We start from the raw sequence: 18,440 nt of genomic DNA on the forward strand, positions 1-18,440 counted from the left end.
AAAATGAAAAGAGTAGAAAATCATAATTGTGAGTTGGTTAGTGAAAATGATAGATTTGTGGAACAAAAATTAAAAAAAAATAATTATGAGAATGCTGAAGTAAAAATGAAAAAAATTAGTTTCAAGTAGTAACTACCAGTATGTTGACATATACCAATAGAATGCATATATTTAGTTATGAGAATAATGAAGTGAAAATGAAAAGAGTAAAAATCATAACTGTGAGTTGATTTGACATTTGAAAATGATGAATTAAAACTGAAAAAGAATTGAAGATGATACTTGTGAGTTGGCTTAGGTTGAAGAAGAAGATTTGTTGAACAAAATTTGGAAAAAAATAAGAAATAGTGCATAGTTTGAGAAGAGAGAAAATTAAGAAACTAAAAAGATATTTTTAGAATTTTAAAGTCATTTATCAAAAATATCATCTTCTTTGGACACTTATCACAAATGATGAGTGTTTGGTTTAGGAATATTAGCAACTCATCATTTTTACAAAAAACCTTCTATTTTATACACTTGTCACAAATATAGAGTATCTAGTTTTATAATTCTAACAAGAGTTTCTTTTCTTATTAAGATAGTATATATATGCTTTGTTATGTAATAAATGTTTGTATAATTCGCAATCTATTTATTAATTTTTTCATATACAAATTTATGATGTGCAAAGTCATTTCATGTTAATGTGTATCAAATATATTGAGTATAATTTATATACATAACACACAATGTCATTTTATTATGTCACTATGAGTGTCATTAATTTGTTTTAATATATGCATAAGTATATTTGATTTGAAATTATATTGTGATATTAGATTTGTTAATTATGAAAGTGACCAATTTTAAAAGTTTTAATCCTGAAATTGTATTCTTTACCATGAACCTATTGTTTTCCTTTTGTCTCGTAATTACTTTTGAATTACTTGGTGCAATATATTGTCAAAGTAAACTCTATCATATAAATTGATTTGATTAAAAATTACACAGATGTTAGTATAATATTATTTATGTGAATTGTGATTGGCTCAAAGGAAAACATAATTTGGTCAAATAATAACATACTTGTGGTGATAAATATGTAAGAATTATAAAGTTATATTTTCATCTGAATAATAGCCGGTCTAAAGAAAGACTATTGTTTGATAGAACTAATTGTTAATATTTGGTTATTACATTGAGAGTATCACTTACAAATTAATTTATCTATCCAAAGGCTAAAAATTGATGTTGTGTTGGGTATCTTATGATAGATAGATTATGTGAGTATGTCTTGTTGTATACACTACATGACTTATTTATTTACATGTGAACATGGTATTAATTTTTGTTCTATGGATTCAATGTCTTTTGCTAGTGTTGCAAGTGTTTCTCCTAAAGTTAACAACATCTTAATGTTGAATGAGACAAATTTTAAGGTCCGCAAGAAAGTCGTGGATATTATTTTCGGTCATATTCATTTAGATTTGTCACTTTGAATGGAGAAATCCATTTCTACTCTGGATAACCTCAATGAGATTAAAATTGAGAAATGAGAATGCTCTCACCAATGTGCCTAATAATCATGAAACTCTCTATTCCTCAGGTGTTGGGGCTCTATTTTTGAGAGTCAAAGTGCAATGAACTTCCTTTAAAAAATTGAACAATACTTTATCGAAAATGACAAGGAGGAGACAAGTAACTTTTTGGCTAAACTCATCTCCATGAAGTATAAATTCAAATGGAACATAATGGATTATATTATAGAGATGTCTAATCTCGTATTAAAGCTCAAGTCACTCAAGTTAGAGCTTGATGATGAATTTCTCGTGCACTTTGTTTTGATCTCACTTCCTACACATTTTGGGAAATTGAAAGTGAGCCATAACACTTAGAAAGAGAAATGGTCCCTCAATAAACTTATATCTCACTATGTGCAAGAGAAAGAGAGACTCCAGAGAGATAATATTGAAAATGTCACTTGGTTATGACCTCTCAGAATAAGAAAAGAAAGAATAATAAGGGTGTTGTAAAAGAAACTACATAGTAATGATAAATTTACTTGCTACTTCTATAAGAAGCAATGACACAAGAAGAAAGAGTGTCCTAAATATACCACATGACATATTAAGAATGGTAAACTTTAGGGAAATAAATGGGTAACCGGATCTGCGAGTATCCGCAAATAATATCCACAATCAGTGGTAGATCTTGATGTAACCTTTAGGAGGGGTAACAATACTTAATTTTAATTCTAAATAATAATAATTAACAATTAAAGAAAAAACTATATTCATTTAAAGTGTCGCTCTTTGTTAAAGACTTTAATTCATTGATGACTGAATCAATGGTCAAATTTTGAGCTATTTATTTTTCAATATAAATCACTATGTTGTCTATAAGAAATTCATCTTCTATTTTACTACATAGTTTTATTTGGTTGTCTTCGTTGCCGAAAATGACATTCATGCAATAGTTTAATCATAATAGTTAAGATAAGACGAATAAATTGATCAAGCACATAATATGAATTCAATTTTCTCATATAACCTAAGTTTCACTTAATTCAGATATGGTTCAGAGTTTTTCAAATATGAATAAGTAATGACATCAATAATAAAATGTTGAAATTATCAATATTAAATGATTTATAAAAATATATAGAATCTTAGTACTTTTGCTGTAAAGTTTGACAAAGACAATTTGTGATCCCATAATATATTTCATGTGCAAAATCATTATGAACTCCAAAAAATAAAATATTAAAAATAATATCAACATCTACATATATACAAAACTTTATCTATTATCTCTAATTTTGGTATCCGTTAGGTACCAAAACACACACGAGTAGCAGACCCAATAGATATCAGCACGAGTCTGGGACGAGTATCGATGCAAAAAATGGAGCAACGACGCGGGTCCGAATAATGCACTTTCCAAACCTATCTAGACTCATTGTCCCTACCCACGATTGATTTTGACCTCCTATGAGATGTATATATCCAAAAATGTCTTACACCACTAAATTATGATTAAATTATTTTTTCTAAAATATATGTTTAATGTTCATAATGAATTATTTATTTTTATATAATATAGTATTAATTGTTTCTATATGTGGCAAATGGATTAATATACATGGATTTAAATTTAGATTCTAATGGATGAATAAAAAGTCATCTACCAATACATAAAAATCATTTAAATCATATTTTAAATTATTCAATTCATCCATATCCAAACTTAATAGATGGACTTGTACCATCCATAATTTCATTTTCATGAATTTGGATGGATGAATATCCAATTCATTTAATTTTTTAATTAAAACTAAAAACACTTTTGAACAAATTTCTCTTTTAAACCCCATTATTTCAATAAACCATTTTTAAAATCACATTTAAAAAACACTTTTAAATTCATTTTTTTTAAGAAAAACACTTTAAAATATTTTTTAAAAAGTATTTTTTATTTTCTTAAAGAAACATTTTTTTGCAAAGTGATTTTTTTCAACTTTTAAAAAAATTAATTATTTACAATATTCTACCGGCATGAGATATTTAATGTTTTTAAAGATATTTATATATGTTATGTATTTTAGAACACACTTTTAATTTAATAAGAAAAAAATAAAGTGATGGTGAGAAATACTACAAAAAAGTGAGAATTAATTTATTGAATGAGATTGAAAAGCGATTTGTAAATATTTGGTTTTTTTGGATGAGTTGGATATCCATTCAAATAGATATATTTATGAATATTCATTGAATATAATGAATAGATTCAAACTCATTCATTATTAAAATTACTTGTTGAATAATATCTATTTAAACCCATTAATTCTAGTAGATGAATTTGTTTTTCTTGAATTTTGATGGATGGTGAATAATTTTGCCACATCTAATTGTTTCCTTATTACTTATTCTATATAAGGTGAAGATCTATTTTGGTTACTCAGAATTTTAGAGTGTACCAATATATTCTCTAAAAAAATTGAAAAACCTAAAATAATTACAAAAATATCATATGTAATTTAAATTAGTCTTTTTATTAGAAATCAAATTGTTACACACAAAAATTTATAAGGATGAATATGAATTTTTACATATCTATTTATTAATTTTTCCTTTTAAAGGATTTACTATTCTAATCAAAGTTTTTAAAAGGAACATGCATGCGTGTTGCGTCAAATTTGATGAAAATACACGTGTTAGCATGCCATTCGGTAGAACACGTGATTTTTAAGAACACAACTACCACATGGCATTCCGGTAATACTGTCAATAAAACAATGTCAATTTCAAACCATCAAATCTTCAAATAAGTTTCTCTTCAATTCATTTTCTCTAGCTCTCTTATTTTCCAATTTCCATCATTGTCCGAAAGATACACACAAAAATTTCAATCACTATCAACAACAATGGCGGATAATAACTCAGCTCCCGAATTGAACAACGGTGCATCTCACGCTCACGGCGGCGCTGACCATGGCTGGCAGAAGGTAACCTACGCAAAACGACAGAACAAGAAGCCAAACGACAACAAAACCGTCGCGAATTCCGACAAGCTTCTTACCAATGGCACGTTATCCGGCGGAGACGGCGTTTTCAAGTCGCTGGAGCTGCATTCGGAGGACCGGCGCCGGAGAATCGCCGAGGCGCGGAGAGCGGCCGATGCTGAATTTGATGATGATGCTCTGGTTAGATCGAAGCAGCGTCGTCACAATGAGTATGATGATGAAGATGACGATGATGAGGTGGATCTTTCTGCGGAGAATGGGAAAGCGGAGGAGGTGAAGAAGGTGAAAGCTAAGAAGCCGAAGAAACCTAAGGTGACGGTTGCGGAGGCCGCGGCGAAGATCGACGCTGCTGATCTAGGAGCTTATTTAGTTGAGATATCGGTATGGCGTCGAATTAGGTTAATTTGATTAGTGAAAATTTAAAATCTTGTATGTTAATGATTTGTGTTTGGGTTTGATCTGTTGTTGCATGAAGGATTTGATTTGATGCGTTTGTTTTGATTTGATAAATTTATTTTGTGTTTGTTGTTTTCACAATAGGGATCTTATGAGAATCAGCAGGATATACAGATGATGCGTTTTGCGGATTATTTTGGACGTGCTTTTTCTGCTGTGAGCGGTTCTCAGTTTCCTTGGGTGAAATTGTTCAGGGAATCCACCGTGGCTAAGATTTCTGATGTGAGTTTGAAATTCTATTTTGCTATTGGCATGTTTATGAACATTTTTAGAGATAAGAAATCATGTTTGTGATGAAAAACTTGTGATATAAATTATGAATGATGCTTGCATGGTTTTAAATTGTAGTCGCGGTTATGTTTGTTACAATAAATATAATTTCTGCATTGTGGGGTTATGTTACAGTAACTACAATTTCTCCCTTGTGGGAAGATGTGACCTCAATTTAAAAACATGGGTACTTGTGCATGTGTATTTTTGTGTGAACTGTGAAGCATTCACCATTGGTAGCTAGGCTTTAATTCAACAAATTGAGTGGATAAATTGGAGATATAACGGATATCATTTGTGTTTTTTATGTTAAATGATAATTGTGTGCTTGGATATTTATGCAATGTTACATGCAATGCTGCCAATTTTTACATACAATGTGAGCTTATTTGATTCAATCATCCATAGCACAAACCTTGAATTTCCTGGATTGGTGGCAACATATTGGGGTGGTTGCTTGAAATGGATTGATTATTAGAAGTTTAGAACCATATATTACACTCTAAGTTAAGCTTTTTAATTAAATGTGCTAAGAATTGCCCATGGTAAAGTACTACATTTTTTATTATTTATGTTTTTGCCTATACTATTTATCAAACATAGACCTTTCCTAACTTTCTAGCTTACTTTGTTGATCATCCATAGTGAGCTTATTTGTTTCAATCATCCATAGTACTTGTTCTGATTTATCCTGTGATGCCTATTAATGAATATTTCCTTTTGCCAGGTGCCACTTTCTCACATATCTGATGCTGTATATAAGACATCAGCTGACTGGATTAACCAACGTTCTCCTGAGGCACTTAGTTCATTTGTGCTTTGGTCTGTAGACAGCATTCTCACAGATTTGGGTAGTCAGGTAACTGTGTCTAAGGGTTCCAAAAAGGCTGCACAACAAGGGACTTCAAAATCTCAGGTTACTTGTACTGAAAAGTCTTCTTTTGACTTGCAACAGTGATGTTCTTTTCTTTTTAATCTGATAGCAGAAGTAACTTATATTAGAATATGCAAATATGCTCTTATTTTGCCCCAATCTTTTAGCTGTATATTGACATTGAATATACTGTGCCTACAGGTTGCAATATTTATTGTTTTAGCGATCGTATTGCGTCGGAAGCCTGATTCTCTGATTGCTTTGTTGCCCACATTGAGGGAGAATACTAAATATCAAGGGCAAGATAAGCTTACAGTGATTGTATGGCTGGTAGCTCAGGTGAGGGGTAGATGCAAAATAAAAGAAGAACTTATGCGACTTCCAGAATATAAATTCTGTCTAAACTTTTTAAAAGGACAACTGTAGTGTTCCTTTTTCCCATCATTTTGCTAATGCTTAATAATCATTCCCGTGTAGGCTTCACTAGGAGATCTCTCAGTGGGTTTGTATGCATGGGCGCGGAATCTCCTACCTATCGTGAGTAGCAAAAGTGGTAACCCACAATCAAGGGATTTGATTTTGCAGCTAGTGGAAAAGTATGTAGGTTTTATGCTTACCTTTTATATCCACTTTTCACCATTGCTATTGTCATCTCATCACTATTATTCTTTCTGTGATTTTGTAGCAGAATTCTGTCTACCCCTAAAGCACGGCCCATTTTAGTGAATGGTGCTGTAAGAAAAGGGGAACGATTAATTCCTCCTTCTGCATTTGAAGTTTTGCTGCGGGTTACATTCCCTCCATCTTCAGCTAGAGTAAAGGTATAGATGTTCAACTGTCCTGCTCTGGTATGATTCCATTTGAATGTTTCATATAACCTGTGGGACTTATGTCAGTGTGCTTCTTTTATATAGGCTACTGAAAGATTTGAGGCCATATATCCCATTCTCAAAGAGGTGGCTCTTGGTGGTTCCCCTGGAAGTAAGGCAGTGAAACAAGTTTCACAGCAGATATTCAATTTTGCTATCAAAGCAGCAGGAGAAAGTATGGAAAGCTGATATTATGGTTTCATTTGTGTTCTCTTCTTGATTAGATGGTGTTTTGGAAGGAATTTTGAAACGTATCTTTAATTTTTCAGACAATCTGGAGTTATCAAAAGAAGCAGCTGGTATTTTTATTTGGTCTTTGGGCCAAAGCACTGAATCCTACAAGCAATGGGTGAGCTATTCTATCTATAAGCATAACTTTTTGAGTTCAAGGGAGGTTTTTTTGCTGGAAAACAAATTTTGCAAGAGAAAATGTTTTGCTTTTTTTCTTTTTATATTTGGCAATTATGAAATTAAATTTTTAGGGGGCACAAATCGTGTAATTAGATTTACTTATTGGTCTTTTGCTTAATGTATATGAACAGGAAAAAGTTTATCAGGACAACCTTGAAGCAAGCGTTGCAGTTTTGAAGAAGCTCTCTGAAGAATGGAAGGTACAATCAGCAAAATTGTCTCCTTATGAGCCACTGAGGGAGACCCTGAAGAATTTTAGGCATACGGTAGTTTCTCATTCATTTGCTAACATGATATATTTTCGGTTCTTTGCATTTGGGGTCCTTACCAATCGTGAATTGTGTTTATTGAATTCAAGTTGCTTGATCTTGGTATATAATAATTTAACTATTTTTGGTCACAGAATGAGAAAGCATTGGCTACTGGGACAGATGCTGCTCATCAAGCACTCTTCAAGGATGCAGATAAATATTCTAAGTTGATCTTAGGAAGAGTTTCACAAGGCCATGGGTGCTTGACATGTTTGACCTTCACAGTTCTGGTAGCGGCGGTCGGCGGTGCTTTCGTGCTGTCTCCCAACTTGGTGGAGTATTTGGATTTTAAGAAGCTCTCTGTAGCTTTCAACTCTCAGTTTTGAGCACTCTATCGAGAATGTTCTGCATTTCTGGCAGTTGGTTGCACCAAGCAGCAATTTGCACATCGGCTTAGCCCATTCAAAATGTGTATACAGTAGACCAATTGCTTCGTAATAAGGTGCAGATAATGGGGAAGGATGTTGTACACTTAGTTCAAATCCTGTTCAGATGACACAGAATAGTTAAGGTCAACAATGCTTGAGATTTACTTTAGTTTGGCCATTTTATAATTTTTAATTTATATGTTTCGGTTGAGTTGTTTAAAGTTTAGTTATCTTATTTATGTCTTTACATTTACCGTTCTGGCAAAGTGCCAATCAGGAAACTGCACCAGTATTCTGGAGTTAATTTAGTTTAATTAAAGGAATTTTGATAACAATACTGCATATTTTTCTCCAATTACCTTTTACTGCTATCATTTCTTTTCCCGTGTCTTCCCTGTTTTCATGTCTTTTCTCCTTTAATAATTGGACAATTTTGTTGCGTCTATGTTGATGCAAAGCAAGAGGATGTAATTGCTTTTAGGATAAAGAATGTACTAGGTAGGCGCTTGCTTTTAGGGCTAAACTCATTTTGGCATATTAATGCTAAATAAATCTGTATTTATGAGGCACTACTCGTTAATGATTGTTTCGTAAGATTTAAAAAAAACTGAAATTTAGCATTGCGTAATCAATATCCTATTCACTTAGTGAGTATTAAATAAATGAAATATTATTTTCTAAAGGATTTATTAAGACAAGGGTATTGTTGTGTTTTGCAGAATTCAATCGACAATGTTTCTACATTGAAAGTGAAAATATTGTGGCTGAATCTCATATACAATATATTTCAAAAGCAGAAAAGGTATAATGCTACATTCAAAATAGTACGGATGATTTCATGTTAGAATTACCATTGAACATCTTATTTGTTTTGTTGTGGTGAAATTTAAAAGGCTAATAATCATAATCTTCAGGTTTGGCTTACGGTAAATTAATTTTATATTTTTTGAATTTTAATGAAATTACATAAACTACCCCTCTATATTTTGCACCTACAAAAAACTCCTAATTTTTATACATACATTATATTGACTACCATGTATGAGAAATAAATGTGATTTTTTAAATAAAAAAAGTGATAAGTATAATTAAGTTAAACAAAATATGGTATATTGTAGAAACAAATAGAAATAATATATGAGTCAGTACATTTTTATTATTTTTTGTTGGTTACAATATCGGATAAAAGTGATTTAAATAATATTTCCTTATAATTATTGATACATTTTGTAATGAATCAAAAATAATGAAAATGTGGTGACTCGTATACTATTTGGATTTATCTCCACAATATATTATATTTTGTTTAATTACATTTATCATCATTTTTTGTTTAAAAGATTACACTTATTTGTCATGTAATGGTAGTAAAATAAGGGTTATTGTAGGTGTAAAAAATGAAAGGATGGTTTGTATAATTTCAATGTAATTTACTTTTTTTTTTATAAACTCAGGTTTGGCGTATGGGTACTTTGAGTATGCATTTCTAACTTTTGAAGGATCTTCAGGTACAGACCAAGGGTACTTCAAGGATGGATCATTTGGGAGCTTCCTAAAGATTAGAAATGGTGCCCATAGAATAATCCTGCAGGACAAGAAGGAAATAGTTCATCCTCTCTACGTTAAAAGGAAGAAAAAGAGATATAATGCTAATTGTTAGAACAAATAATTTCAAAAGCTAAAAAGATTAATGCAATCAACATAATTTGTATATTTCATCATTATGCACAATTGTACAAGGTGCTCCATTTGTGCTATATATCTTGCTTTAGAAGGGGAAAAATGAAGGTAAACATGACAAAATATGAAACCCAATTTTATTCGACCCAAAATTGATTTTTTTAAGGAATATAATTGAAAAAATAATTTATAAAATAGATATTTATTATTTATTTTCAATTCATAAAAAAAGAAGGAAGTATTGATTTCATCCCTTTATTATTATTTTATAAATAAAAAATGAAAAAATAACAACTGGTCAGTTATTACATCATTTTTAATTAATAAATAACAATAATTTTGAAAATAAATAAACAAAAGTTAAATATTGTTGAGTTATTTAATTTTAAAATCAGATTTTTATTTGTATGTGATTATCTCTTAAAAAATAATAAATAACAAAATAATTATCTTTTTAATAAGAGATAGGAAGTTGATACCATTTTTTTCTTGGGATATAACATTCTTATCAATAAGAAAACTATATTCCCTATCACTGAGGCTCACATGTCCAGCTATATATTAGACCATTGGGTCCTTAGTTAAAACACACCAAAAAATAGAAAGAAACAAATTTTCCCGACATCAAAATCAATGAAGAACACATTACTATCTCCCCAAAACCACACTGCAAACCCAATCTCATTTTTCCTGCCTCCAGGATATGTGTGTGATCATTCCCTTTCTCGGTAACATATAATTCCCTCATTTTTTCCCTCTTATTGGCTGCACATGAATTTATGCAAGCACAACACTTTCGAATCGCTCTATTCTTTGGAGTTACCTTTGCAGTTTTAGACATTCAATTTCCAAGCATTGGGTTCTATTAAAAGATTTTAATGAAATTATTCTACCTTCAGAACAACAGGGAGGAAATTTTCTCATTCAAAAGCTTAAGCTTCCGGAAGAATGATGAGCCGATGTGGCCTAGGTGATCTTCATGTCCAAGGGGGCAAATTGACATGGCAGAAGAAGTGTGAGGGCAGCCAAAATATATCGAGAAAGCTGGACATACGTATAGCATATAGTGACTGGAGGGTGGCATTCCCAGGGACAATTGTTGAAAATACTTGTAGATTACACTCTGATCATATTCTCATTCTCTTCCTTGTGGAGGAGGTATATATAGCTCTAAGGGTCTGATACCCTTCTATTAGAAAGTGACATATCTGATCAAGACATTATTGGAGAGAAAAGCTTGAAATTGAGAAAGAATGAAGAACTAACTTAGCCATTTTTTAAACTCATTCTCTCTGTTTATGGTTTTCTGTTTATTGGGCTTCAGTTGCTTTGTTGGCTTAGCTCACTTATTTTTCTGTTTTTCAATTTTTCTATTTCTGTTTAGTTAGTGGAGTTAGTTAGTACCCAACTCTCTATAAATAGATAGTTGTAGAAGTTTACTTCTAAGTTCATTACTATTCATCTTTCTACTCAATAAAACTGTTTCTTATTCATTGATTTCCTTATCTCCTTCTTAACTTTGTCAAGAGATTTCTCAGCATGGAAAACCATGGATTTAATACGGTATCAAAGGCTAGAGGCTCTGCCATGCTCCACCGCTGCATCTATTTCTTTTTCGTCTTCTTCGATTCAAAGGATACACTGAGTACATTAGTAATTCTTCTAAGTTTCTTCTCTTCTTGTGTTCTTTAATCATCTTCTTCTTCTTCTTCTCTTTGTGGCTTTTTCCCTCTTACTTAACACTGAAGCGAATGGATAACCGAGTTATGACCACCATAAATCCCTCTCAAGATCCTACATCCTCATTCTTCATACACCCTAGTGAGAACTCCGGAGCTGCTCTTATTTCAGTTCTTTTGAATGGAGACAATTATCATAAATGGTCACAAGCTATGGTCAGATCTATAAAGACCAAAAACAAACTTCAGTTCATTGATGGCTCTCTTCCGAAGCCACAATCGATGATCCCAACTTTGCTAATTGGGACAGATGTAACACATTGGTAGTGTCCTGGTTAATTTAATCAATTGATGCTACAATATCTCAAAGCGTTCTTTGGATGGAGACAACTGTAGAAATATGGCAAGATCTAAAAGAGAGATACTACCACGAGGACATTTACAAAATTTCTGATTTATTTGGAGAAATACATACCTACAAACAAGGAAATCTGGGAGTTGGAGCCTATTATTCTCAGATTGATTCCACCCTTTTCTTGCAACTGCACCTTGACACTCATTGTTAGGAATTATAGAGAAAACAATTACGTTATATGTTTTCTAAAGAGGTTAAATGACCAGTATGAGAGTGTGAGATCTCAAATAATGTTGATGGACCCTTTACCAACCATCAATAAGGCATTCGCTTTACTGACCCAACAAGAAAGACATCTCCACTCACAATAGAATGAGCCCAAGGTGTTATTGAACTCTGCTGAGAATAACTACAATCAGAATACAAATGAATCTAGTTTCAATATTGGTGCAAGTAGAGGAAGAGGAAGAGGTAGGATCTATCAAAATTCAGGAGGAAGAAATTCCTACACACAAGGAAGATTTAATAGCAATCCTTCAAGACCATCCAGTGGAAGAGGCTCAAAGGTATGTACTTACTACAACAGAACAGGTCATACCATAGACCAGTGCTACACGAAACATGGCTTTCCTCTTGGATATTTCAAGAACAACAATGTGAATAACATTACCCCTATGGAGGAATTTACACACAGTGATGAAGTGGAGGGAGACATCAAAGAACAAGCTACACAATCATCATCCTCACAGCAATCCAATCACACTATCAACAATTTCCACACTCACTTTGACAACTCAAAGGATAAAGGTAACGTGTATATGTTTGCTTGTTCAAGTAAGTCCCTTGAATGGATTATTGATATTGGGGCCACAGATCATGTGTGCCATACTTTGTCTCTTTATCAAACCTTTAAGCATATAAAGCCCATTGTGATAACTTTGCCAAATGGAAATAAGATTCTAGCCACCATAACTGGTAGTGTGATGTTTTCACAGCATCATGTCTTGACAGATGTTCTATATATACCAACATTCCATTACAATTTAATATTTGTTTCAATATTAACCAACACTTTGCATTGCAGATTAACTTTTCTTGAAAACTCTTGTGAAATTCAGAACCTCTCCTATTTGAAGATGATTGGTGTAGCCGACTTAAAGGCAGGATTGTATGCTATAAGGAATCACGCTAAGTGTATAATAAGACCTCTTGACAAAATATAGAATTGGTTAACTCACTGGATATGATTCAAATGTTTGGCACAATAGGCTAGGACACCTTTCAAATGAAAAAAATGACAATGATGCCGAAACATTATCCTACTGTTAAATGCAATAAAATAGATTTACCTTGCCTTGTCTGCCATCTAGCTAAGCAAAAAAGGTTACCTTATAGCAATAGTTTCTCTAAATCTGCCCATATATTTGATTTACTGCATATGGACATATGGGGTCCACTTCTATGCCTAACACATCAGGACATGTGTATTTTCTAACCATTATGGATGATAAATCCAGATTTACTTGCCTTTATTTCATGAAAGCCAAATCAGAAGTTCCTGACTTATTCAAAAACTTTGCTTTCCTTGTCAATACTCAGTTTGGATTAAAGATCAAAAGTATTAGAAGTGATAATAGTAGGAAATTCCATATGAATGATTTTTTTTGCAAGGAATGGGATTGAGCATCAAACTAGTTGTGTTGAGACCCCCCAACAGAATGGTATAGTTGAGAGAAAACACCAACATATACCAAGTGTAGCTAAGTCTCTCATTTTCCAATCTGAAATGCCTCACTGCCTTTGGAACTATGCTACTAGTCATGCTGTATTCTTGATAAACAAGCAGCCTATTAAATACTTATCCATAGGAGCCCTTATGTTGTCTTGTACAATAATGTTCCCAAAAATTCCAACCTAAAGGTCATTGGGTGCTTATGTTATGCATCTACCCTTACCTCATAAAGGAAGAAGTTGGATCACATATCAAGAAAGTGTATTTTTCTTGGCCTAAAACAAGGAGTAAAAGGTTATATCCTAATGGATGTCAATACTCATGAAGTTTTCTTATCAAGAAAACATATCTTTCCATACAAGGAGGGATGTCAAAGCCAAAAACTGTCCTAAGGAAAATTCTGAGCCAAGACCTGTCATTGACAGAATCTATGCCTCTACTGATGTTGTCAATGCTCTATGCATAAGTGACCCTGACTCTAACTCTGCCCAACAAATGCTTAACACTTCTGAGGATAATTTTAGTGAGAACTATCCTGGTGAGGACAATAGCTTTGACCCTATTAACACTACTCATGAACAATTCTCTTATAATAGTCATGGTTATAGTAGTACTGATCATAATGAATGTAATTCACCTATGCCTAGACAATCCCTTAGACCTAGACAAAGGCCTCACTACCTCCAAGATTATCACTTCTCCATGCTTACATCCACCAACATAGAGGATTATGAAAAGATTAATTCCTCCATAGTCAGATATCCCTTAGACAAACATTTATCCTATGATAGACTATCATACAATCACAAACATTATTCTATGAGCATTTCTTCCAACACCGAGCCTGCAAATTATGAAGATGCTATAAGATTTGAATGCTAGAGAAAGGCTATCAAGAAAGAAGTTAATGCTCTTAAGGATAACAAGACTTGGACCATAACTAGATTACCCAACAACAAAAGATACATAGGGTGCAAATGGGTCTTTAAAATCAAGTATAAGTGTGATGGAAGTATAGAGAGCCACAAAGCCAGACTTGTGGCTAAAGGGTTCACCCAAACTGAAGGAGTAGACTTTTTAGAGACCTTTAGCCCTGTTGTGAAGATGGCCACCATAAGGGTCATCCTTTCCCTAGCCTTTGCCTATAAGTGGCACCTCCACCAATTAGATATAAACACTGCCTTCCTTCATGGGGACCTAAAGGAGCAGGTTTAGATGAAAGTCCCTCCAGGTGTCCATACTGAAATTCCAGGTCTAGTTTGTAAGTTAGAAAAATCCGTCTATGGCTTGAAACAAGACAGTAGGCAGTGGCATGATAAGCTTACTGGTTTTCTTATGCACTCTAGTTATAATAAGTCTAATTCTGATTACTCTATGTTCATTAAATCATCCAGCTCTAGTTTTACTGCTATACTTATCTATGTTGATGATCTTATATTGACAAGAATGACATGAATGAAATAGATAACATGAAACATTTTCTTGACTCTGAATTTAGCATAAAGGACCTTGCCAAGTTAAATCTTTTTAGGTATGGAGATAACTAGATCTGCACAAGGTATCCTTCTTTATCAAAGGAAGTAGACCTTTGATTTAGTACAAGAAGCAGGGATGATGGCAGCCAAGCCATGTTCTACTCCTATGGAGTATTCTACAAAGTTGATTCATTCCAAATTGGGTGGCCTCTTACCTATCCCTAGTATATATAGAAGATTAATTGGAAAGCTTGTTTACTTAACTCACGTTAGGCCTGATTTGAGTTTTGCTGTGGGTCATTTAAGTCAATTTTTGGTTGCACCAACAGATAAACATCTAAAAGCTGCCATGAGGATCTTGAGATACATAAAGAGCACCATTGGCATTGGAGTTTTCTTCCCTTTTAGTTGTGACTACAAAGTACATGGATACACAGATTCTGACTAGGGTGACTGCATAGGCACTAGAAGGTCTGTGTCTGGATATTGTTTCTATCTGGGCAACTACCTCATATGTTGCAAGAGCAAAAAGCAGAAGACAGTTTCGAGGTCTTCAGCTGAGGCGGAATACAAGGTAATGGCCCTTGCAGCCTGCGAAGCACAATAGCTTATACACCTTCTTCATGATCTTGGAGTAAACCATTCTGATCCCATAATCTTATATTGTGACAACCAATCAACATTATACATAGCTACTAACCCTGTCTTCCATGAGAGCACGAAACATATAGACATAGATTGCCATTCTGTTCGCGAAAGGATCCAATATGGAATTATCCACTTGCTACCCATCTCTACTGATTCTCAAGTTGCCGACATATTCACACAGGCCTTATCCCTTTCTCTTTTGGGGGACTATTAGAAAGTGGCATATATGATCTAGACATTATTGGAGAGAAAAGCTTGAAGTTGAGAAAGAATGAAGAACTAACTTAGCCATTTTTCATACTCATTCTCTATTTTTGGTTTTCTGTTTATTGGGCTTCAATTGCTTTGTTGGCTTGACCCACTTATTTTTCAGTTTTTCTATTTCTGTTTAGTCAATGGAGTTAGTTAGTACCCAACTCTCTATAAATAGATAGTTGTAGAAATTTATTTCTAAGTACATTACTATTCATCTTTCTACTCAATAAAATTGTTTCTTATTCATTGATTTCCTTCTCTTCTTCTTAACTTTGTCAAGAAATTTCTCAGCAACGGAAAGCCATAGATTTAATACCTTCTGTCTTGAAGCTGCTTGGATTGGCCATAATGACTACTAAAATGTCATCAAGAAAATGGGTACCCTGACCCGCGTGTATTACCAACATTATCTATAACAGGCCGAGTCCATTTTTTTGGAACTACGAGTAGTTAGGATATATATTTGAGTGGGGATTCACTTACTCCAAGAGTAAGTTTTTTAAACTTACTCCCTATCCTAGCCATCAATTTTATGGACATCTAATGGTTTAGATCTACTCACTAATTCAGACCATTGAATTTACCTAGATTTGATGGCTTATATCCGTCCTACACACACACACATATATACATAGAAGAAATCTATTTACACCCAAATTAAGTTACACTAGTTATACTCAATATCAACCATCCGTTTTCTTAAATCCAACAGACTAAATGAGTGAATGCAATAAATTATTTAAGATTTCTCTTTTTCTCTCTCATAATTTATTGCACTCACCCATTTGGTCGGTTGGGTTTAAGAAAATGAATGGCTGAAATTGAGTGTAACTTAATTTGGGTGTAAACAAATCTCTCCTCATATATATACATATATATATATATATATGTATATATATGTATATATATAGGGAGCTATTTACGTGAGAACAATGCGCTATTGTGAGAAATGATAACACTTAATATATACAATTGGATCTTGATTGAACGATTAAGATTAAAAGATACATGCACATGACTATCATGTGACCAATAACTAACTTTCAATCCTAACCATCCATGATTGGTTGTAAGGCCCAGATTTATTGTCCTCACAATTTTTATATGAGAACTGTTATCACTTGAGTAGCTCTATATATATATATAAATAACATAGGGATCTACTCACATGAGAACAATGCGCTATTGTAAGAAATGAGAACACTTAATCTATACCATTGGATCTTGATTGAACGGTTAAAGATTAAAAGACATGACTATCATGTGACCAATAACTAACTTTTAATCCTAGCCATCCATGATTGATTGTTAGGTCTAGATTTATTATTCTCACAATTTTATATGAGAATTGTTCTCACTTGAGTAGCTCTCTCTCTATATATATAGGGAATGATTCACGTGAAAATAATGTGCTATTGTGAGAAATGAGAATATTTAATATGAACCATTGGATATTATTTGAATGACGAAGATTAAAAGATACATGCACATGACTATCACGTGACCAATAACTAACTTTTAATCCTAACCATTCATGATTGGTTATAAGGCCCACCAAATTTATTGTTCTTACAATTTTTATATCAGAACTATTCTCATTTGACTCAACCCCTTTATGTATACATATATGTATATGGAGTAACGTAACTAAACATATTTTTCGTCAAAATTGTAATATTATTTTGATTTTATGTTTGTTAATTCATAATAATTGTGATGTAATGTTATGTTGATGTAGGGATCTTAGATATTTGATATGATTTATTGTCTTATTTAAAATTACACTTTTTAGTAAAAAAACTTATATAGTCACAATTTAAAGTTGTGTACTTGTACTTTAATTATATTTTATAATTGATATTAACATTTGATTCTTCTTTTAATTGCCTAGAGTAACACACATGATTATAGGAAACATGTACACAATCTATAAGTTTTTATGAATTTCTAGGTAGCTACAGATTCGATGGGTACCAAAGGACCCGCGGGAAGCAGACTCAACCAAAGTAACAGAACGAGACAAGTTTAGATATTGCAGTACTCAGAACGATCTAGATCCATTTCCATCCTATTGTTATATATTTTGTTTTAGGGGAAGAGTCTCTCACCCTAAGAAGAAAATGAAGGTAAACATTGTTGGTTCACAAGGGCTTTAAACTGCACCTAGGGGGAGGGAAGGGTGAATAGGTGGTTCGATACTCGATTACTGTTTCTCGATTAATAAGATATTCAATGATTTTGATCTCTGTTTAATCGATTAAAGTATGGCTTAATCGATTATCTACTTCTGCATATATTCAATTAACACAAGAACTTAATCGATTAACGAGTTTTTGTTTCTTGAAAACTTGTTTTCTTGATACACTAAGATGCAAAGATTTACCTAATCTTGTGTGCACTCTACCAGATGAAATTATGAAATTAATGGCACAAAACAGAATATGCAATTAACTCAAAAATATTTGAATGCCAAGCAAAGTAAATCAAACAATGCGAAAACATAAAAAGTTAAGGGATGAGAAAAATGAGACGATAATTTTTATCCTGGTTCGA

At 32.8% G+C, this 18,440-nt stretch overlaps 1 protein-coding gene and 1 long non-coding RNA gene across 2 annotated transcripts; one reads left to right on the forward strand and one right to left on the reverse strand.

Moving 5' to 3' along the window:
• On the reverse strand, nt 208–9,624 carry LOC109349482. The gene is made up of 3 exons (XR_002107975.1): nt 9,514–9,624; nt 1,575–1,577; nt 208–219 (listed from the first exon to the last, which is right to left on the reverse strand). It is a non-coding gene; the product is annotated as an uncharacterized LOC109349482 (long non-coding RNA).
• LOC109349471 lies at nt 4,315–8,398 on the forward strand. Its single transcript, XM_019590289.1, has 10 exons — nt 4,315–4,885; nt 5,045–5,182; nt 5,958–6,146; nt 6,306–6,443; nt 6,582–6,700; nt 6,793–6,925; nt 7,019–7,148; nt 7,243–7,322; nt 7,516–7,650; nt 7,788–8,398. The coding sequence occupies exons 1-10, from the start codon at nt 4,406–4,408 to the stop codon at nt 8,019–8,021; spliced, it is 1,776 nt and encodes a 591-aa protein (XP_019445834.1). The 5' UTR covers nt 4,315–4,405; the 3' UTR covers nt 8,022–8,398.

This window comes from Lupinus angustifolius, chromosome LG01 (genome assembly GCF_001865875.1).
Source record: "Lupinus angustifolius cultivar Tanjil chromosome LG01, LupAngTanjil_v1.0, whole genome shotgun sequence".
Classification (NCBI taxonomy): Eukaryota; Viridiplantae; Streptophyta; class Magnoliopsida; order Fabales; family Fabaceae; genus Lupinus; species Lupinus angustifolius.

Excerpts from the sequence above, each read along its gene's own strand:
- LOC109349471 (XM_019590289.1), top strand. The coding sequence starts at position 4,406 with ATGGCGGATAATAACTCAGCTCCCGAATTGAACAACGGTGCATCTCAC. Across the intron at positions 4,886-5,044 it reads CTTATTTAGTTGAGATATCG|GGATCTTATGAGAATCAGCA; the intron begins GTATGGCGTCGA and ends TTTTCACAATAG. Across the intron at positions 6,147-6,305 it reads AAGGGACTTCAAAATCTCAG|GTTGCAATATTTATTGTTTT; the intron begins GTTACTTGTACT and ends CTGTGCCTACAG.